The sequence below is a fragment of the Eumetopias jubatus genome, unplaced genomic scaffold (genome assembly GCF_037043125.1).
Source record: "Eumetopias jubatus isolate StellerSeaLion01/CBP00866 unplaced genomic scaffold, mEumJub1_p1.0 scaffold_10, whole genome shotgun sequence".
Classification (NCBI taxonomy): Eukaryota; Metazoa; Chordata; class Mammalia; order Carnivora; family Otariidae; genus Eumetopias; species Eumetopias jubatus.
In genome coordinates, this window is record NW_028274816.1 from 53,282,290 (window position 1) to 53,304,133 (window position 21,844).

The following is a 21,844-nucleotide window of genomic DNA, read 5'->3' on the forward strand; positions in this document are numbered from 1 at the left end:
GGAATGTGATGGTAAAACTGTGCTGGTGTGTGATGGGGTGGTGGATGTGTGCGTCCTCCCCACCTCGGCTATCTGGGTGATGCTTGTGTGTGAGTGTGAGGCTGTGATGTGTCTTCTGTGTACCCTCGCAGTTGTGTCTCCCTGTATAACTGCCATTGTGTGGGGGGGCACACTAGTGAGGGGGCTCAAGGCTCATTTCCCCTCTGCAGCACCCCTCCTAACTGTAGGATCTTCCTTGCCTCTTAGGCTCCCTCCAGCTCCCCCTCCTGAACGACACCCCCACAAGGTCTCCAGCCCCCCCACCCGTCCGCTGTGTCCCCCCCTTATTGTTGGTCTAAGGGGCTTTCCCCCCACCAGGTGTCCACCTCCCCCAGCGCACCCCTCTGCCTCTGGCAACACCCCCACAGTGAGGGGATTTTCGGGGCGCTCTCTCCCTCAGCGCCCCACTGCGAGGGTCTCCAGGTTCCTCATTGCGGGGTCTCCGGGATCCCCCCTTCTGCAGCGCTCCCCCTTCTCGGCCATGCCGCCACTTTGCGGAGGCTGGGGGGCGGGGAGGACAGCTGCAGTACCGGGGGCGGGGCCGCGGGCCGTCCGTCAGGGCGGCGGCGCTCCTGATTGGCCGGCGCCGGCCCCCCCGCGGGCGCGGGCATATGAGGAGGCGGAGGCGGCGGCCGCCGCAGACTCTGTGCGGGAGGGCTGCCTGCAGGACGGACGCGCGGACCGAGGCGCGGGCGCTGCAGAGGCCCTCCAGCCCAAGCCCGCGCCTGAGCCCGCCCTGAGGCCTCTGCCCCCGGCCCCCGCCCCGCCCGCCCGCCCCTCTCCCCCGGAGCCGCCAAGATGGGGGTAGGTGCTCGGGCCGGCCGGGCCGTGCGTGTGTGCGACACTGTGGGTCCAGTGACATCGGGTGTCTGCGGGGGGCGGGGGCTCCGGGACCCCTGCGCTCCGGGGCCACGTCCGCGGGACCCGGCCCGTCCGTCTGGTTGTGCCGCTGGTTGAGCGTGTGCGCGGGGCCGCCTGGGGCCGCGGGGTCTGTGGCGTATGTTGGCGTGTCTTTGTGTGCGGGGTCCGTGGGGCACCGACCGGCCCTCGGCATCTCTGCCTGCCCTGGTGCGGTTGCACGCTCCATCGTATGTGTGCGTGTGCGCGTGTGTGAGTTCCTGGCTCTGTCAGGTCCTGCCAGCACCGTTTGCCAGGGATCGTGTGGCCCAGGTTGTGTCTGACTGTATGCATTCGTGTCTGGGTGTGTCTGAGAGCTGGCGTTTGTGTCTGGGGGTGTTGAAACCCCTCTGCTTCCCTGGCCGGGTGAGGATAGGTCCAGGCTATGGGATGAACACCAGATGACCTCTCTTTCTCCTTCCAGGCCTGAATTGGTGGGGGTGGGGGTGGGCTCCGCAGTGCGGCGGGTGGCCTGGGACTGTGGTGTGTGTTCATCCCCTAATCTGAGGAAGCTGATATGGGGGGGCGGCTGGGAGAAGCAGGAGAGCCGTGGCAGGGAGATTGAGTGCCTGGCTGAGGGCGCATGTGTGCACATGTGGGGGGTGGGGGGTGGGGGGAGTGTATGGTGCATGTCTGGCTATGCCCTTGCCTCTGTGTCCGTGTGTCCTTGTCTGTCTGTGAGTCTCTCCCGCAGATGCCGCCTCCTTCCCTGGCTGACCACCCGATCCCCTCTGCAGCCCTGGATTTCTCCCTGCGTGTCTGGGGCGGGGCCATGGGGGGAGAGTGGGAGATGGAGACGGGTGGGCTGGGTAGGAGGAAGACAGAGGGTGGGGATGGGAACAGCTAATGGAGAGGGAACATGAGGGATGGGGAGAAAGATGGCGGATGAAGGCTGATGGGCCCAGGGATGGAGGTGGGGGGGTGGGGCTGCAGATCTGTGGCTTGGGGTGGGCGAGGGGGGATGGGGAGAAGAACTGGACGGGAGAGGACTGGGAGAGAGAAGGGGGGGAGGTGAGAGTCAGTGATGGCTTCCAGGTAAGTGGAATGGAGGGAGGGAGGTGTGGACAGATTGGAGGAGACTGAGCCCTAATGCCCCAGGGAAGGAACGGGGCGCATTAGGAAAAGAAGAGGGGACAGGAGAAGAGAGGCGCTTTAGACATGGGTTGCAAAAAGAGTGGCAGAACCCTATGGAAAGAGCGAAAGAAATAGGCAGAGACAGAGAGAGATGCTCTGAAAGAGACAGACAGAAAGAGACATAGACGTAGAGACAAAGAGAGACATGGCCAGAGAGACATGCAGAGGCATGGTGAGACAAAGACATGGAGAGACATACAGAGACAAAGAGAGAAACTGAGTCTGAGATTAGGAGACCCAAGGACAGACATTTCCTATCCAGAGACGACCAAAGTCAGCTTGAAGGGTGGGAGGAGGAGGCAGAGAGCAAAAGGGGAGGTGGAGAGAGAGAGATGCTCAGAGATGAAGGCCCCAGACACCCTGAGACGGGGGCCCCGCGAGAGGCTGGCCAAGGTGCAGAAGCTGCGTGAGCTGGCGGGTGTCAGGGGGAGGCGGACAGCGGAAAATGGTGAGGAGACGCAGAGACTGGCTGCAGCGAGACAGGCGTGTCCCCCACCCTCAGAGGTGCTCCCGCCCCGCAGTGCGCCCATCTGGGCCTCCTGCCTTGACTGGGAAAGCCTCGGCTCCCCCTCCAACAGATGGAAGCCCGCCCCCAAGGGAGTCTGGTCATAGCAAGGGCACGCAGGACCCAAGGCTTGCCTGCCAGGGACGGGGCTGTCCCGGCCCCCTCCTCCCTCAGACCCATGGGTCCAGGCCCCCAGCCCCTCCTCCCTCAGACCCAGGGGTCCAGGCCTCCCAACCCTCCTCCCTCAGACCCAGGGGTCCAGGCCCCCAGCCCCTCCTCCCTCAGACCCAGGGGTCCAGGCCTCCCAACCCTCCTCCCTCAGACCCAGGGGTCCAGGCCCCCCAACCCTCCTCCCTCAGACCCAGGAGTCCAGGGCCCCAGCCCCTCCTCCCTCAGACTCAGGAGTCCAGGCCCCCAGCCCCTCCTCCCTCAGACCCAGGAGTCCAGGCCCCCAGCCCCTCCTCCCTCAGACCCAGGGGTCCAGGCCCCCCAACCCTCCTCCCTCAGACCCAGGGGTCCAGGCCCCCAGCCCCCTCCTGCCTCAGACCCAGGAGTCCAGGGCCCCAGCCCCTCCTCCCTCAGACCCAAGGGTCCAGACCCCCCAACCCTCCTCCCTCAGACCCAGGAGTCCAGGCCCCCAACCCTTCCTCCCTCAGACCCAGGAGTCCAGGCCCCCAGCCCCTCCTCCCTCAGACCCAGGGGTCCAGGCCCCCCAACCCTCCTCCCTCAGACCCAGGGGTCCAGACCCCCCAACCCTCCTCCCTCAGACCTAGGAGTCCAGGGCCCTCAGTCCCTCCTCCCTCAGACCCAGGGGTCCAGACCCCCCAACCCTCCACCCTTAGACCCAGGAGTCCAAGGCCCCCAGCCCCCTCCTCCTCTAACCCAGGGTTCCAGGCCCCCAGCCCCTCCTCCCTCAGACCCAGGGTTCCAGGCCCCCAGCCCCTCCTCCCTCAGACCCAGGGGTCCAGGCCCTCAGCCCCTCCTCCCTCAGACCAGGGGTCCAGACCCCCAGCCCCTCCTTCCTCCAAGCGTCAGCTCCCAGCCTTCCCTAAGGTTTCAGGGGTGGGCTGCTGGTTTTCTCCCCGACTCCTGCCAGGCCCCCATCTCTCTCCTCTCCTGCCTTCCCCCTCATTTCTCTGCCTTGACCCCATGACCTTCTATCTCCACATCTCTCCATCCATGGGGCCACCCCCGTGGGCAGGTAAGACCCCTCCTGGCACAGGGAGTGGAGACGTGCCCTGCCTGTCGTCAGGCCTCCGTGCTTTTGAGTCAGACGCAGTGCTGCTGCAGGGCTGGCCCAGGGCCAAGCCTCCCTCCCACCCTCTGAAACCCTCTCAGAGGGTTTTCCCGGGCCTCCAGGCTGCCGTAACCCCCAGGCTCAGCCCCTGGGTCTGGGGGCCGGCAGCAGGCAGCTCAGCCCGCTACAAGGTCATGAGGGGATTAGCACTGAGCTGCCTGAGCCTGGGATCCCAGCTTGGCCCTGGGCCCGCAGGATCTGTCAGCAGCCCTCTTCCAGCACCTGGCCTCGCCCCACCCCTCCTGCCAGCCTCCGGGGACACCGCCTTCCCCATTTGCCCAAGCCCCCCGGACTGGAACCTCCCTCACCCCCTCACACCACATCCAGTTCAGGCCAGGCCTGGGGCTTGGGTCTGTACCCCAAATCCCAGCCAGCTCCTAGTCTATCCTCCAGAGACCTGACCTTGCCCATCCCCTGTTCAGAGCTGTCTGTGGCTGCCACCAACCCCCGAGAGAGAGGCCAGGGCCCCCAGCTTGTCAGTCAAGACCCTCGGGACTGGCTGTGTGTCCAGCCAGGCCACCATCCCTGTGCATGGTAGGCTGCCTCCCGGGCTTTTGTCCCAGCTGTGACCAACACCTGCAGTGCCCTTTCCTCTGTCCCCGCCAGGCCTGTAGGGTCTCCCGGGATTAGCTGGGTCCTTTGAGAGGCAGAGACTGAGACACCCATGGGGCTGGGGAAAGAGGCCCAGGAAAAGAGCCGGGGAGAGAAGATGGGGAGAGTGACAGAGGTGGGGAGACCTGGAGCTGGAAGGACTGAAATGCTCGGACAGACAGACAGACGGGAAGGTCGCAGAGTAAGACAGCCAGAGACAGACAAGGCTGTCGAAACAGGAGAGGCAGAGAGGGAGAGACGCGCCAAGCATTCTAGAGGAGGACACACACAGCGCGAAAGTTGAAGACGAGACTCATGACAGAGAGAGGCAGAGAGCAGGACGGGGAAAGACACGGGGGCGGGAACGCCGACCCTCAGAGACAGTCTGAGACCCCGCGACACATCGACTCTCCCAGAGACTCAGCCAGACGTGGGGAGAGATGGTTCAAGAGATGCACACTCTGTGTGTGTATGTGTGTGTGTGTGTGTGTGTCTTGTTCCTCAGACATTGTATGAGACAGATAGATGTACGGAGCTAGAGATCAGACAGACAGAATTAGACGGAGACACATGCTGAGAGACTCAGAGGCGGAGAGACAGACGGCATAAAGAGGCGAAGGAGATAGAGCAGGGAGACAGAGATGGAGAGAGAAAGAGGTAGGAGACAGACAAAAAAGAACAAGACAGAAGGGGACAGAGACCTCGAGGGACAGCTCCAGAGACAGAGAAAGAGAGACACAGCAAGAGGCAGGCACAGAAACAGACAGAGAGACAGAAGCACAGACAGACCCGGACAGAGACCCTCGGGGACAGAGACCCAGAGATACCACGGCACCAGAGACGGTGAGGCCAGTCAAAGAGACGAGACCCGCGGGTTCTGAGAGACAACCGCCCAGAGACACGGGGCAGAGACAAGGAGGTGCAGGCGAATGCTGACAGACAGACGGCGGCCCCCAGCCCGGGGCGGAGGCAGGCCAGGGTGAGGGTGGGGCCCGGGAGGCCGGTGTCCCCCTTGTAACCCCTTCTCGCCCGCAGTCTGGGGGCTCTGACAGCTATCGTGTGGCCACCTCGCAGGACAAGAAAGATGACAAGGGCTCGCCCAAGAAGAGCAAGGGCACCAAGGAGCGCAGGGACCTGGATGACCTCAAGAAGGAGGTGGCCATGGTAAGCCCCACCCTTCATGCCCGCGCACCTCCCAGAGCGGAGATGTGGCTGGGGCTGGGCCTCAGGCTCTCAGGTCCTGCCCCAGCCCCCAAAAGGCCTTGGCTCTTACTGCCTCCCCCCCACACTCTTGTTCCTCAGACAGAGCACAAGATGTCCGTGGAAGAGGTGTGCCGGAAATACAACACGGACTGCGTGCAGGTGCGGCTGGGCCCAAAGGAGGGGGGCCTCCGGGAGGGGGGGCTGGAGGCCTGGACCCCTGGGTCTGAGGGAGGAGGGGCTGGGGGCCTGGACCCCTGGGTCTGAGGGAGGAGGGGCTGGGGACCTGGACCCCTGGGTCTGAGGGAGGAGGGAGCTGGGAGTCTGGACTCCTGGGTCTGAGGGAGGAGGGGCTGGGGCCTGACTCCTGGGTGCCTGGGGTGTTTGTGAAGCACTGGGGTGCCAGGCTGGCTCAGGGAGGGTCCTGTGTGAGTCCTGTGTCCCCCAGGGTCTGACCCACAGCAAAGCCCAAGAGATCCTGGCCCGGGATGGGCCCAATGCGCTCACACCACCGCCTACCACCCCAGAATGGGTCAAGTTCTGCCGCCAGCTCTTCGGGGGCTTCTCAATCCTGCTGTGGATTGGAGCCATCCTCTGCTTCCTGGCCTATGGCATCCAGGCGGGCACAGAGGACGACCCCTCGGGCGACAATGTGAGTGCCCTCCACCGTGTCCTGCACCAGGGCCAGGACATTTAGGGACGAAAACCCTGCCCCACTTCTCCTGCGCCTTCTGGCTTCTGACAGCCCACTCTCCAGCTCTGTGTCATCGGACCTGCATAAAAGCAAAGCCAAGTAACTTGTGCGCCATGTGGGGTGTGTGAGCTGAGGCTCTGTCCCAAGGCTTTGTGAGCTCAGTGGCCTTGGGGACAGGCACCACCAGGTGGTCATGGCCTGAAAGGTACCCCCCCCAAAAGTCAGGACTCTGGTGTAGAGAGCCAGACATCCAGCTGCTGATCTGTCAGGACCCATCCCCCCAATGCAGGGGACACACAGGGGGACACAGTGTGCATAAACACAGACCTGCACCCTGACCATGTGGAGATCCTTGCACACGCACGTGCACACACATGTAGACTCAACACCGTCACGCCTGCCACAGACTCAGACACAGTCGCCTAGTTCACATAGACAGACACGGACACAGACGTAGACAGACAGACACAGGAACTCAGACATACATAGAGCTGCAAGTCTAGCCTGGGGACAGACAGACAAACCTGCGAGTCAAGCACGGACAGATCGTATTCCCAGACATTAAAACCCAGGGTGCCTGGCTGGCTCAGTCGGAGAAGTGTGCGACTCTTGATCTTGGGGTTGTGAGTTGGAGCCCCACATTGGGTGTAGAGATTACCCAATAAGTAAAACTTAAAAAAAAAAAATTAAAACCCAAATAGGCAGATAGACATGGAGTCTTAGACCCAGGTAGAGAGAGACAGACAGAGATCCACATACAGAGACTCAAACACAAACAGTCCCATAAATTTAAAGCCAGGCATGCAGACTGTCAGACAGACACACTGACTTAAGCACAGACAGACACGTGGACGGATAATAGCATACACTCAGATTCTCGAACTCAGGCAGAAAGACAGACAGGTGGACACACAAAATCGAGAGATGGGCTGACCTAGAGACTCAAACGCACTCCATGTGCGGAAAGAGGGACCCAAACGTGAACAGGCAGATGGACACGTGGACCCTCAAGTAGACACAACCTGGGGTCAGACACATAAATACGAGCCCCCCCACCCGCTCCTGTTGACTCAGCGTTCCCTTCCCGGATTCCACAAATCTCGGGGTGAGGCTGCTAGGGAGCGGCTCTGAGGTGCGACCCTGTGTCCCCCGCACAGCTGTACCTGGGCATCGTGCTGGCGGCTGTGGTCATCATCACCGGCTGCTTCTCCTACTACCAGGAGGCCAAGAGCTCCAAGATCATGGAGTCCTTCAAGAACATGGTTCCCCAGGTGAGGGGGTTCCCGGAAGGAGTCAGGTGGGAGTAGGCGGTTGGGGGTGAGGTGTGCCATCCAAGCCCAGGTGGAGAGCAGGGGCACTGGCTCTTCTCCACTCGGCCCCCAGCAAGCCCTGGTGATCCGAGAGGGTGAGAAGATGCAGGTGAACGCTGAGGAGGTGGTCGTCGGGGACCTGGTGGAGATCAAGGGTGGAGACCGAGTCCCGGCCGACCTACGAATCATCTCAGCCCATGGTTGCAAGGTGGGACCAGGACCTGGGGCCCAGCTCTGTCCTTCCTGGAGTGGTTCTGGGGTCCAGGCCCTCAGCCTCCTCTTCCTTCAGACTCAGAAGTCCAGGCCTCCAGCCCCTGTCCTTCAGACTCAGGAATCATGCTCCCAGCCCCCTCCTCCTTCAGACCTAAGAGTCCAGGCCCCCAGCCCCCTCCTCCCTCAGACCAGGAGCCCTCGCCCCCAGCCCCACCTCCCCCAGGATCCAAGAGTCCAGGCCCCTGGTCCCCACCCCCAGATGCATCAATACCTTAGACCTTGGCAAGAAGCCTCTGCTTCCCACCTTCAAGAGCCCAACCTTTAGCCCCCCGGCCACCACTCATTCACCCAGGTGTCCAGGCCTCTCCTTATGACCTCCATGGATACAGCCTCAGCCCCAGGTCCTGTGGACAAGTGCTCCCTGACCCCAGGGCTGACCCTCTGTCCCTTCACCCACCCTCAGGTGGACAACTCCTCCCTGACCGGCGAATCAGAACCTCAGACCCGCTCTCCTGACTGCACACACGACAACCCCTTGGAGACTCGGAACATTACCTTCTTTTCTACCAACTGTGTGGAAGGTGCGGCAGGGTGTAGTGGGGGCACCCAGGTTGGGGCAGGGCTGGTCCAGACGGAGGGATGTGCATCTGGGACTCGGGGCCCCCCAAACCCCGCCGAGACCCCATCCCCAGCTCAGCCTACCCCCCTCTGGCCCCCCAGGCACGGCTCGCGGCGTGGTGGTGGCCACGGGTGACCGCACTGTCATGGGCCGCATTGCCACGCTGGCTTCAGGCCTGGAGGTGGGCAAGACGCCCATCGCCATCGAGATCGAGCACTTCATCCAGCTCATCACCGGCGTGGCCGTCTTCCTGGGCGTCTCCTTCTTCATCCTGTCCCTCATTCTCGGATACACCTGGCTCGAGGCTGTCATCTTCCTCATCGGCATCATCGTGGCCAATGTCCCAGAGGGCCTGCTGGCCACCGTCACTGTAAGGCCCGGACCCCCACGTCTGAGGGAGGCGGGGCTGGGGGCCTGACTGCCCTGTTCCTGAAGAGGACAGCTTGCACACTGAGGGCTGAGCCTCCTGGGTCTTGACTGACTGGGTCTGCGGACTCAGAAGGCCTTCTTAACGAAACAAACAAAAATCTTGAGGCACACTGCAAAGCATGAAGGGCCAACAACCTATCACGTTCTTTTTTTTTTTTTCTTTCTTTTTTTTTGGAGAAAGAGGTGGGGGGGGGAGTAAGTGAGCAGGGGGAGGGACAGAGGGAGAGGCAGAGAGAGAATCCCAAGCAGACTCCCTGCTCAGCACAGAGCCCGACACAGGGCTCGATCCCACGACCCTGAGATCATGACCTGAGCCAAAATCAAGAGTCGGAGGCTCAACTGACTGAGCCACCAGGCGCCCCGTCAGTCCTATCATTGTCTAAGTTAACTTACACAATTAAGAAGTACATCCTCATGAGGCTCCTGGCTGGCTCAGTCGGTGGATTGTGAGAATCTCGATCTCGGGGTTGTGAGTTCGAGCCCCATGTTGGGTGTAGAGATGACTTAAAAATGAAATCTTAAAAAAAAAAAAATAAATAATAAAAAAAGAATAAATTAAATAATAAATAAAGAATAAATTAAAATAGTTAAAAAATAAAATAACGCCCCCGCCCTGCCCTGCTGCCCAGCGGTCAGCCCCACCATAGACGTGCATCGTCTACACCGGTCCGGGGCAAGTGTGGGCGTATTCCAGCCTGTGGCTCAGTGCTGACAGTACCTAGACCAGACCATCCCAGAATTCTCTTCTGCTGCTTGATTCTTTTTACTTAATATCTCCTGCAGCGTTTTCTCCATTAGCATGTGCAAAGCCAGGGTAGGTCAAAGGCTTTTTACAGATGTGGGGTCACTCATATGGAATCCCCGGCTGTGAGTCTGGGCGTGTGCAGGTGGGCGGCACGCAGACTGAGTTCCCCAGAAAGCCCCTCCAGACCTTGTCCGGCTTCTTCCCCCCAACCCAAAGGTAGCCCCTACCCTGGCTTCCAGCAGCATCACCGTACTGCCTAGCAATGGAATAATTGAGTCCAAACCCTTGTTTCGGGCTCAGTTTTATGCTGGACACGATGTTCTTGAACTTCATCCTTGACGGTGCAAGAAGCCGGAGTCTGCTCTTTCTCATTGCTGTATATCATTCCACCTTTTTTTTCCTGCGGTTTATTTACCCCTTCTGCTGTTAGTAGACATTGTTTCTCATTCGGGACAATTATGAAGATTGCTGCTGTGCACAGAGCAGTAGTTGCCTTTGGGGGCGCATCTGAGCCCACTTTTGTTGGTCCGTGCCATGGGATGGAGTTGCCAGACAGCAACACTCTTCTGTGTGTGCGTCTGTCTTGTTGCTGCTTGGTGTTTGGGGGCAGCGCTCTTTCCTTGTACGGGCCACCCAGGGTGGGTCGCGGGCGCTCGCATTGCTGGTGCAAGCCTGCCGCCTGGCTGTCCCTGTGACTGGCCCGCCCCCGCTGCGCCCCCCCAGGTGTGTCTGACGCTGACGGCCAAGCGCATGGCACGGAAGAACTGCTTGGTGAAAAACCTGGAGGCTGTCGAGACCCTGGGCTCCACATCCACCATTTGCTCGGACAAGACAGGGACCCTCACCCAGAACCGCATGACGGTCGCCCACATGTGGTTTGACAACCAGATCCACGAGGCCGACACCACAGAGGACCAGTCAGGTGAGGGTGGGGCCCCGGCGGGGACCGAGGGGGTCTGGCCCTGAGGCGCTGTGACAGGGGACACGTGCCTCCTTCAGGCACCTCGTTCGACAAGAGCTCACACACCTGGGTGGCCCTGTCCCACATTGCTGGACTCTGCAACCGCGCCGTCTTCAAGGGAGGTCAGGACAACATCCCTGTGCTCAAGGTGGGTCCGGCTGCCCCCCTCGCCTTGGCCCTGCCCATGGCCACCGCCACTGCTCTGCTCTGACGGCCCTCTGTACCCCCAGAGGGATGTGGCTGGGGATGCCTCTGAGTCCGCCCTGCTCAAGTGCATCGAACTGTCGTCTGGTTCTGTGAAGCTGATGCGCGAACGTAACAAGAAAGTGGCTGAGATTCCCTTCAATTCCACCAACAAATACCAGGTACTCCCAGGCTGTCTAGGAGAGCTAGCCTGGCCCTCAGTGTCTTGGTCGTGCCTGTAAGCGGTCACCTCTGCCCCACTGCCCCCCTTGCTTTGGACAAGTTACTAACCTTCCAGAGCCTTGGTTTCACCATCTGTGAAATGGGAATGATAGTGTCCGCCTGGTTAGGTGAGGAACAGGCTGACCCAGGGAGTGAGAGCAAGGTCTCTCCCAGAGTGGGAGGCAGAGGAATAAAGATCTTCCTATAGCAGAGAGCGGGGACCCGCCGGAGAGCTCTCATTCATTCCACAAATATTTGCTTGAGCAGCCACCGCATGTCAGGAGCATGTTTTAGGTGCTGGGGTACCTTTGGCAGTGAGTGAAACAGTGGACATGGAACTGACAGTCTAGTGCTAGAAGACAGATGATGACAAAAGCATGAGGAAGTACAGAATATGCTGGCTGCAGGTGTCTGGGGCAAGAGTGTTCTAGGCAGTGGGCATAAGCATGTGCAAAGGCCCTGAGGCAGGAGGGTACTGATGTGTCTGAACAACAGCCAGGCAGCCAGGATGGTGGAGAAGGGAGCCAGGGAGTGTGCTGGAGGTAAGGGCACTGGGTACCTGGCCAGGTCCCCTTGGGCTCATGGGCCGTGGAGAAGACTCAGGTGTGGACTTTTAAGAGGGACACGAGCCACAGGAGGGCTCTGTGTGGAGGAGAGATGGGACCTGACTCATGTTTTTAAAAAGAGTTTCACTGAGATATAATTCATATATCATAGATCACCCACATAAAGTGCGTAATTCAGCATTTTGGTATATTCACAGATACGTGCAATCAGCTCCACAATTATGGAACATTCCATCACGTCAAAAAGAAGCCTCACACTCCTTAGCTATTTTCCCCCTCCTCCCCCATCTCGTCTGATTCCTAAGCAACCACTCATCTACGTTCTTGTCTGGCCTATTGAGTTGGCCTATTCTGGACATTTCGTATAAATGGAATCCTACGATAACGTGGTGTTTTGTGACTGGCGTGTTTCACTTCGTGTGATGTTCTCAAGGTCCGTTCACGCACGTTGTAGTGTGTGTTGGTACTCCGGACCTCTCTGTGGCTGGGTAATGTTGCGTTGTCTGCATAGTCCACAGTTTGTTGATCCCTTCATCTGCTGATGGACATGGGAGTCATTCGCCCCTTTGGGCTACTGTGTGTGATGCTGCTGGGAACTTCACACACACGTTTCCGTGTGGACACACTTTGTGTGTCTCGGGTGTGTGTGTCCCTGGGAATGGCTGGCTCATATAGTAACTCTAACTTGTAGCCTTTTGGGGGGCTGTCAGACTATTTGCCAAAGTGGCTGCCCCGTTTTCCACTGACTCACGTTTCTTAAAGGATCCTCCTGGCTGCCGTGGGGAGGAAGTATTATGGGCTGGGGAGGGCAGACACAGAGACTCAGTGTGATATTCCCTATGAGAGATGGGGGTGGCCAGACGGGGAGGGCAGGGGGGAGGTGAGAAGAGGTCGGAATCTGGGTGTATTGGAGAGGTGAGCTGAGCAGATTTGGTGATAGGTCAGATGTGGGATGAGAGGAAGCCGGGTAAGGCAGGGAGAGGGCCATGTATCCTAAGGATGTCTGTGACTTTTGTGAGCGAGCCCCATGGGCAGAAACATCTGTGAGATGGAGAGACAGAAATGGGCAGGGGTGAGCCGGGATCTCTGGGAGAGACTTTGGGAACCAGATGGAGATCTCTTAGGTAGAGTGTTTAGGGCAGAGAGTTTTGCATTCTGGGGGAGCCCCAGCTGTGGTCTGTCCTGGCTCCCATGGCTCTGGGTAGAGGGTGGGGGCCGTCCCCTCCCCCAGCTGGGTCCCGCCGAGGCTCAGGCATGCCCGCCCCCCGCCCTCTCCACAGCTCTCCATCCACGAGACTGAGGACCCCAACGACAACCGGTACCTACTGGTGATGAAGGGCGCCCCCGAGCGCATCCTAGACCGCTGCTCCACCATCCTGCTGCAGGGCAAGGAGCAGCCCCTGGACGAGGAGATGAAAGAGGCCTTCCAGAACGCCTACCTGGAGCTCGGCGGCCTGGGCGAGCGTGTGCTGGGTGCGCACCTCGGGTGGGGCTGACTTGGTGGGGGAGCCCTTGAGGGTATGGAGGGGTGTGAGGCTGTCCAGAGCCTGGCTCAGAATAGGCCCTCCCAGAATGCGTCATGAATGAATGAATGAGCGAGTGTGTGTATGAACAAGAGGGGAAGGCATCTTTAGGGGATGAATGTTGACAGACTATGCCCCCAGCTGGGGCTGCCCTGACTGCAGGGACCCTGGCGGCCAAGAGCTGTGGGCGGGGAGGGTGGCCGTCCGAGGCTGGAGCCCTCATGCCCTCACCCCATCCTGCCATCAGGTTTCTGCCATTACTACCTGCCCGAGGAGCAGTTCCCCAAGGGCTTTGCCTTCGACTGCGACGACGTGAACTTTACCACGGACAACCTCTGCTTCGTCGGCCTCATGTCCATGATCGACCCACCCCGGGCGGCCGTCCCCGACGCGGTGGGCAAGTGCCGCAGCGCCGGCATCAAGGTGTGGCCTGGGGCAGCCAGGGAGGAGGAGGCGGGGCCCCCCGGGGGGCCAGCGGTGAGGCTGGACCATCCCCGAACAATGCCCGCAGGTCATCATGGTCACGGGTGATCACCCCATCACGGCAAAGGCCATTGCCAAGGGCGTGGGCATCATCTCTGAGGGCAACGAGACGGTGGAGGACATTGCTGCCCGGCTCAACATTCCCGTCAGCCAGGTCAACCCCCGGTGAGGCCCGCCCCCGCCCCCCCCCCAGCCCTCCAGGATGTCCTGTCCCCCTTCCTTCTGGCTCTCAGCACCTGGCTCCCGCGTCCCCTCCGCGTGTGAGCACCGGCAGCGTGGGGCAGGGCTGCCTCTGATCTTCCCTGCTCACGAGCTGTGTGACCCTGGGCAAGTCACTTACACCTCCTGAGCCTCGGTTTCAGAGCCCGGTCCTCCTGCCTCTCCTGTTTGTGGGCTCGGCCTGCCTGGCCGTCTGTCCATGAATCCCCACGCACCCTGACCAGCCCTCTGCTCTTCCCAGGGATGCCAAGGCCTGCGTGATCCATGGCACCGATCTCAAGGACTTCACCTCGGAGCAAATCGATGAGATCCTGCAGAACCACACGGAAATTGTCTTCGCCCGCACGTCCCCCCAGCAGAAGCTCATTATTGTGGAAGGCTGCCAGAGACAGGTGCACTTGGGCTGAGGCCGCCTCGGAGGAGGGGGCTGGGGCCAGGCCTCTGGGCGTCACCCTCACCCCCTCTCCCTGCAGGGAGCCATCGTGGCTGTGACCGGGGATGGTGTGAACGACTCCCCCGCCCTGAAAAAGGCTGACATCGGTGTGGCCATGGGCATTGCCGGCTCAGACGTGTCCAAGCAGGCAGCGGACATGATTCTGCTGGACGACAACTTTGCCTCTATTGTCACGGGTGTGGAGGAGGGTGAGTTGGCCAGGGAGGCCCTGGAGACTGGGGTTCCTGCCGGAGGCCCCGAGAAAGGCAAGAGGAACCGGCCAGGGCTGTGGCGGAATGCACGGTAGGGAGACACCAGAATCCTTCCGAGCCCCAGTGGAGCCTGCAGCTTGTCCTCTGCCCAGTGGGATTGGTGGCTCCCTGGGGGCAGGGCTGAGCTGACTCACTTCTGGGGCCCAGTCTGGCAGGCGAGGCAGACGTAGAAGCATTTTTAAAATGCCTGTAAGTGCAACCATGGGGAATCTGAGGGTCCTTTCGGGAGCCCTGTGGAGGCCCCTCACCCACCCTGGGGTCAGGGGGGCAAAGGAAGCTTCTAGAGTGGATAGGAATCACTATGCGGAGTCCCAAGGGCCGAGTCGGAACGTTCAAGTAGAGGGGTACCAGGGAAGGGAGCTGCGGGCGGAGGGACAGAGCGTGCACAGGCAAGGTGTGTGTGAGGGAGCCAGTGTGTGGGGCCGGACCTGGTGTCCGGGGCCGGGGACACCGAGTCCAGACTGCGGAGCCGATGGGCACCGCCGCCTCCTGACGGGCCTTGATGTGACCACAGATGGAGCTTGTTCACATTTAATTTTATTCTGATCATCAAAGCAATTCCCGATAATTATAGGAAATGTAGACAAGCATTAAGAAGAAAATTGGAATCACACATAACCTCACCATCCAGAAGTAATCACTATTCATGCTGTGGTGCACTTTCCTCCAGTTTCTCTCTCCCAGTTGAAATGTCCCCAGGGTAAAAAAATAATGCATGATAAAAGAGAGCCTTAAGTGACAAATTAAATGCTCTTATCCCTTGCCTCCTTGTCCCAGAAGACATCGTGGTTAATCCTTTCTTCTTCCCCAAGACATCTATGTGTATGCAGTGCACACTCTTATGGATGCATCGGTCCCACCTTCCAGACATGTACTGGGCTGCTACCTTGTGTCTCTTGCTTGGTGCTGGAGAGACAGCTGTGAGCAGAGCAGACAGGGTCCCTTCCCCCCAGGAGCTGGGAGGGGCAGCTTTAGACAAGTTAACAAATGAATCGTAACAGAACATAGTTGTAAATTGTGGCAAGTGCTGAGAAGCCAACAAGTGGGGTGCATGTTAGATAATAACCATGGTCCTACCCAGATAAGGGTGGGCAAGGCAGGCCTCTTGGAGGTGGGGAAAAAAAAAAAAAAAACCCACAAAGTTTAACTTCCAGTAGGGGAAATTCTAGATATACCGCAGAGCAAAGAGCACAGTGGACCCCCACGTCCCCATGCCCCAGCTCCATCACCGCTCATGGCCCATCTTGTTTCGTCTCGACACACACACTGGATTATGTTGAAGCACATTTCAATCATCATTTCCTCCATGAATACTTTAGGAAGAGAGTTTAGTTTGTGAAAAGCAGAGGATGCCCTGCAGGAATAGGAAAGAGTGGGTCTTACGTTTACACAAAGGTGATCAGACCATTCGTACCACTGTGCAGCCTGCCTTTCTGTTCCACATGAATGACATTATCTTGTTGCTCATGCCTCTCAGTGCACCCGGGAGGGTGGGAGGCGGTGCTGGCTGGGTTAATCTTTAGCTTCTTTTTTTTTTTTTAAGATTTTCTTTATTTATTTGAGAGAGAGAGAGAGCACAAGAGGGGGGAGGGTCAGAGGGAGAAGCAGGCTCCCCACCAAGCAGGGAGCCCGCTGTGGGGCTTGATCCCTGGGACTCCAGGATCATGACCTGACACTTAACTGACTGAGCCATCCAGGTGCCCCTAGCTTCTTTTTACTCTATACATACGGGGCTGATTGAGTTCGTATTGAGATATGACATGCGTACAGTAAGCTGGGCAGCTTGATGGATTTTTACACGTGTACACCCATGTAACCACCAAACCCCAACCAAGAGAAAGGACATTTCCAGCCCCATTAGGGTTTTGTCAGGTTCCCTCCGGCCCATACCTCCCTCCCCAGAAATAAACTGTCTCCTGACTTTTAACACCATACAATAGTTTGGAACCTCATCTAAATGGAGTCATGCGATATGAGTGCTTTTGTGTCTGGGTTTTTTCACTCGACATGACATCTGTGAAATTCATCCGTGGAGTTGGGTGTGTCAGTAGCTCATTCCTTTTTCTTGCTGAGGGGTATTCTGTTGTATGGAGGGACCATAGCTCATTTATCCACTTCCATGCTGATGGGCATTGGGGTCGATGCTGGGTTTTGGCGATGGGGGCTAACGCTATGGTGGACCTTCTTGTACTTGCTTTTTGGTGGACATAAACACTTCCAGGAGTAGGATTACCGGGTCAATAGAGTAGAGGGGTGTTTAATACAAACTGCCAAACAGTCTTCCCAAGTGGCTATATTCCAAGAACGTTTGAACAGGTGCCATGGTTGAATGTTTGCCCGGGAAGGTGGTCAGGTGGGAGGGTGGATTGGAAAGGACTCGGGGACTGAGCAGGGAAGGGGTGGGGGCCAGGGTGCCCGGGACGGGATCTGAGCCTGCCCCTGCCTCAGGCCGCCTGATCTTTGACAACCTGAAGAAGTCCATTGCCTACACCCTGACCAGCAACATCCCTGAGATCACACCCTTCTTGCTGTTTATCATGGCCAACATCCCACTGCCTCTGGGCACCATCACCATCCTCTGTATCGACCTGGGCACTGACATGGTGAGCCCCAGCCACCCTCTGGGGCCTGGGAGGGGAGGGTCCCCCACTTCCTGCTCACATGGTCTCTCCTGCCCAGGTCCCTGCCATCTCATTGGCATACGAGGCTGCAGAGAGTGACATCATGAAGAGACAGCCCAGGAACCCACGTACTGACAAGCTGGTCAATGAGAGGCTCATCAGCATGGCCTATGGGCAGATTGGTGAGGACAGGGGGACCCCACCTGGTTTATGGCTGGATGCCCAGTGCCTGCCCCATGGTGGGCACTCTGGAACCTTGTGTTGGATGAGTGGGGTGAAAGCAGGATTTGGTGCTGGAGGTTTGGGAGGAGTGACTTGCAGATGAGTAGTGCTCCCCAAGGCAGGGCCAGAACAGGTGGAGGACGGGCCTGGGGGTGCATCTGGGGAGCACATGGGACACTGAGTGGCAGATCAGGGTTGGCGCCCGGCTGGCCACTGCAGAGCCCCCTGCTCAATCCCCCTCCATGGTGGGCAAGACAACATCAGCCCGTGAGCGCTCTGAGAGCAGGAGTGACCCCCATCCCTTGCCACCTCCTCCTCACCCTGATGCTGGGGGTGCCATGTGCAGAGCCTTGGAGGTGCTGAGCTCCCCGTTGCTGGGAGTGTCCCAGAAAGCAGAGGCTTCAATGGTGGTCGTCAGAGGCCCGGGGAGATCATCCCTGCATCGGGGAGCCTGTCAGACCAAAACCTGGGGGGGTGGTTCCCAGGGTTTTATTTAGGTGGCCTGTGTCGGGTCGGAGAGAGCCTCCAGGTGAGTCCCTTCCCAGAGGCTCCTGCCCCAGGTGGCCCATGGCAGGCGCTCACCACCAGGTGGCGCTCTCAGGTGGCCAGCCGGGAGCCCAGCCTCAGAGGATGCTCCGCAGTTCTGAGGTGCCCCCCGGCCGCCGCCACATCCCAGTGGGAGTCTCACAGGGCCTCCCAGGTGCACTGGGCTGGCTGCTGCCCCGACCTGAGCCTCTCGTCATCTCCTCCCCGCTCCAGGAATGATCCAGGCTCTCGGCGGCTTCTTTTCCTACTTCGTGATCCTGGCAGAAAATGGCTTCTTGCCCAGCAACCTGGTGGGCATCCGGCTGAACTGGGACGACCGCACCGTCAATGACCTGGAGGACAGTTACGGGCAGCAGTGGGTGAGTGGGTGGGCCCTGCAGCACTGAGGGGGGCGGTCCCAGTCAGCACCTCTGCCCACAGCAGGCAGGAGCTCCCGTCTGCTGTCCCAGCCATGGGGGGCTGCTTCCTAGGATGGCCCCTCTGCCCCGGAAGCAGCATCGAGACCCCTGCCCGGGGCTTGGACCTCCTGGCGCTCTTGGCCCAGCCCGCCGAAGTGCTCGTGAACTCTGGCCATGCTCTGCCCCACCAGCCACAGAGGGGAGGCCCCATCGGGACAGAGCCCCCGCCTGCCCTGGGGCCGGTACAGGGGGCGCAGCTGGGGGATGGGGGGGCATGTGAGTCCCGGGCTGGGGCTGGGCTGCGGGCGCGCTGGCTGCCGCCCTGCACGCTTGTCATCGCTCCTGCAGACGTACGAGCAGAGGAAAGTGGTGGAGTTCACGTGCCACACGGCCTTCTTTGTGAGCATTGTGGTCGTCCAGTGGGCCGACTTGATCATCTGCAAGACCCGGAGGAACTCGGTCTTCCAGCAGGGCATGAAGTGAGGGCCGGTGGCGCGAGGCTCTGTTCCGTCCCATCCGCGTGTCTGTCTTTGCCCCCGAGTGATTTCCTCTCGAGTGGTCGCATCTATCGTGGATTCTCTCCGCCTGTCCCTCCGTGTGTGTTGGGGCGAGGGTGTCACTTGGGGCCCCCCTTCCACGCCTGTCGGCGTGTTGCTGTCTCTGTCAGTCTGCCTTTCTTCTTCTGTTGCCATCTTCCTGTCTCCCTGTTCGTCGCTCTGTCCATGTGACCCCGGGGCTGTCTGTCTCTGTCCACCTCTGGCTGTGCCTGACCCTGGGGGGCTGGGGGCCGGGTCAGGTCCTCTGAGTCCAGCCTTGCCTGTGCCTCCAGGAACAAGATCCTGATCTTCGGGCTATTTGAGGAGACGGCGCTCGCCGCCTTCCTGTCCTACTGCCCTGGGATGGACGTGGCCCTCCGCATGTACCCGCTCAAGTGAGTGCCCCTCGCCCTCCCCGCTGCCTGCCCCAGGATCCTCCGAGGAGCCTTCCCTGTGGGACACGCTCACAGACCCCACGGGGATCTCAAGCCCCACCTCTCCCGCTGTCTCTTTGGGGACCCCCCCATCACAGTCCCTGTTCTTTTTTTTTTTCTCAAAGATTTAATTATCTTTAAGTAACCTCTGCACCCAGTGTGGGGCTCAAACTCACAACCCTGAGATCCAGAGCCTCCCGCTCCACCGACTGAGCCGGCCAGGCGCCCCATGGTCTCTGTTCTGATGCCACTGAGCCCTCCCCCGTGGACATCTTCACAGGGGGGCACTCGGCGGGCCCCAGCCCGCAGCCCCGGCCAGAGGGCAAGGGAGAATCCCCCCCAGGGTGGCCCTCCTGTTCTCCAGACTCAGCCTCTGTGTCCCCCGGGACGACCCCTCACCAACGCCCTCCCGCTCTCCCGTCTCTGCAGGCCCAGCTGGTGGTTCTGTGCCTTCCCCTACAGTTTCCTCATCTTCGTCTACGACGAGATCCGCAAACTCATCCTGCGCAGGAACCCGGGGGGTGAGGGGGCTCACCGGGTGGAGGGCAAGGCTGGGGGGCAGGGCTGCAGGTGGAGGGGAGGGGGGTGGCGGAGCACTGTGCTGACCTCTCTGTCTCCCCCACGTCCCCCCCTCCTCGCTGTCTCTGCCTCTGTCCTGTGCCCTTCTCCATGTCTCTCTCTCTCTCTCTCTCTCTCTCTGTCTCCAGGTTGGGTGGAGAAGGAAACCTACTACTGACCTCACCCCCCCACATCGCCCGTCTCTTCCCTGCCCCTCAAGCCCAGGACAGCCCCCGCCAGTCCTCCCATTTTGTATTCTGGGGGAGGGGCCTTCTCTCCCCGTGGCCCCACCTTGGCCCCTACCCTCTCAATTTATCTCCTGCCTCCCCCCCTCCCCACTCTGGCTGGCTTCTCTCTCCACCCCCCCCCGGCCCCCCTCTCCCCCTCTCTCTTTTCTGTGTCACTGTTCCTCTCCCTCTCCTCACCCCTTCCTCCCTGCGCTCTCTGCACCCCTCCCTGGGCTCTTTTTTACTCCCCCCCCGCCCCGCCCCTGGCTGATGCCATCTCTGGTTCTGGACAATTATCAAATATATCAGTGGGGAGAGAGAAGCACGTGTGTGTGTGTTGTGCTTGCTTTCTGGCCCCGGGGGTGGGGGCGGGTGGCGTCCCGGGTGCTGGCACCCGTGGCAGGGTGATCCACATAACCCCAGGAGCCATGGAATCGCAGAGTCACCGAGTCATGGGGTTTTAGACCCAACCGAGGTTACAGCGAGAGCAGCTTCAAATAACCAGGCAGGGGGATTATGGAGTCAGAACAGGGGAGAGGAAGGGGGTCAGACTGAGAATCCTCTCCTATTGGAGGAGGAAGGGGAAAGGGGTGACAACGACGATGGTGATGATGGTGATTCACGGAGTGCCCACTCTGTGCTCGGCCCTCTCGTGCCTCAGCTCATTCATTCCTTACAAGGTGTGAGGCACAGAGAAGGAAAGTGACCTGCTCAAGGCCACACAGCTGAGAGGTGACAAATCTGGGATCTGAACCTCAGCTGTGCAACCTCTAAGTACCGTGCTATTCTCTCGCTCTTTTTATTGAGATAAACTTTCAAGTGAAGTCCAAAAATCTTAAGGGTACAGCTCAATGAGTTTTAAAATGACGTCGCGGGGTGCCTGGGTGGCTCAGTCAAGCATCGGACTCTTGATCTCAGCTCAGGTCTCGATCTCGGGGTCAAGAGTTTGAGCCCTGCATTGAGCTCCACTCTGGGCGTGGAGCCTACTTAAAAAAAAAAAAAAAAATTACATTGCATGACTACCACCCAGATTGAGGTACGGAACATTTCCCCCAGAAAGTTCCAGAAAGTTCCTCCGTGCCCCTCTCCAGTCAGCGCCCGTCCCCCTCCAGAGGCTGCTCGGATTTCCGTCATCGTCCTTTAGTTGCACCTGTTCTTGGACTTGGTATAAGTGAAATCTTACAAGCATGTTGTCTCGTGTGTCTGGCTTCTGGTCCTCGGCACGCCTGTGAAAGTCACCCGCGTTGTCCCCTGTATCAGTTGTTTTGGGAGCTGCTAGAAATAGGATCGTTCTAACAGTGTCTGGTGATGACACGTGTGCATCTCTGTTGGGCTCGTGCTTAGGAGAGGGACTGCTGATCGTGGCACACACTATGTTTAGCTTTAGTAGAAAGAGCCACACTCTTTCCAGAGCTCTGGGGTCATTCTGCATTCCCACCCGGTATCGTTAATCTTCGACTTCCAACGTCCTGGTTGGGCTGCAGTACCCCCCTGGCTTGAGGCCGACCTCCTGACCGAGCCTAGGGAGTCAGTGAGTGTGAGTGTGCGCACGCGCCCGCCGCACCCGACAATTACACTGACCCACGTCAGCGCACAGTGGTCTTTTTCGGAAAAGCGAAAAGTCTCTTTGGATTTCTTTCATTTAGTGAAGACGGGTGCTAATGTGGGTCTTTTGTAAAAGCGAAGTGGCATCGCATGAACTTCTAGAAAGTGGGGGATACTCTTCACTTTACACCATTTTGGCTTACGAAAGGTTTCAGAGGAACG

The 21,844-nt window shown here is 59.3% G+C and overlaps 1 protein-coding gene across 1 annotated transcript; it reads left to right on the forward strand.

Annotated features, from left to right (window-relative positions):
- Nucleotides 1-813: 813 nt before the first annotated feature.
- On the forward strand, nt 814-20,107 carry ATP1A3 (ATPase Na+/K+ transporting subunit alpha 3). The gene is made up of 23 exons (XM_028087872.2): nt 814-843; nt 5,538-5,627; nt 5,766-5,825; nt 6,112-6,315; nt 7,515-7,628; nt 7,741-7,875; nt 8,344-8,461; nt 8,601-8,869; nt 10,397-10,595; nt 10,673-10,782; nt 10,865-10,999; nt 12,886-13,078; nt 13,376-13,551; nt 13,640-13,776; nt 14,072-14,222; nt 14,304-14,472; nt 16,984-17,138; nt 17,215-17,338; nt 18,138-18,283; nt 18,671-18,801; nt 19,152-19,253; nt 19,722-19,813; nt 20,000-20,107. Exons 1-23 carry the CDS (start codon nt 838-840, stop codon nt 20,026-20,028), a joined length of 3,045 nt encoding a protein of 1,014 aa, XP_027943673.2. The 5' UTR covers nt 814-837; the 3' UTR covers nt 20,029-20,107.
- Nucleotides 20,108-21,844: the final 1,737 nt, after the last annotated feature.

Coding starts and splice junctions, on each gene's coding strand:
- ATP1A3 (XM_028087872.2), top strand. Junction 13,079..13,375: donor CCTGGGCGAGCGTGTGCTGG/GTGCGCACCTCG, acceptor TCCTGCCATCAG/GTTTCTGCCATTACTACCTG. Junction 17,139..17,214: donor TCGACCTGGGCACTGACATG/GTGAGCCCCAGC, acceptor TCTCCTGCCCAG/GTCCCTGCCATCTCATTGGC.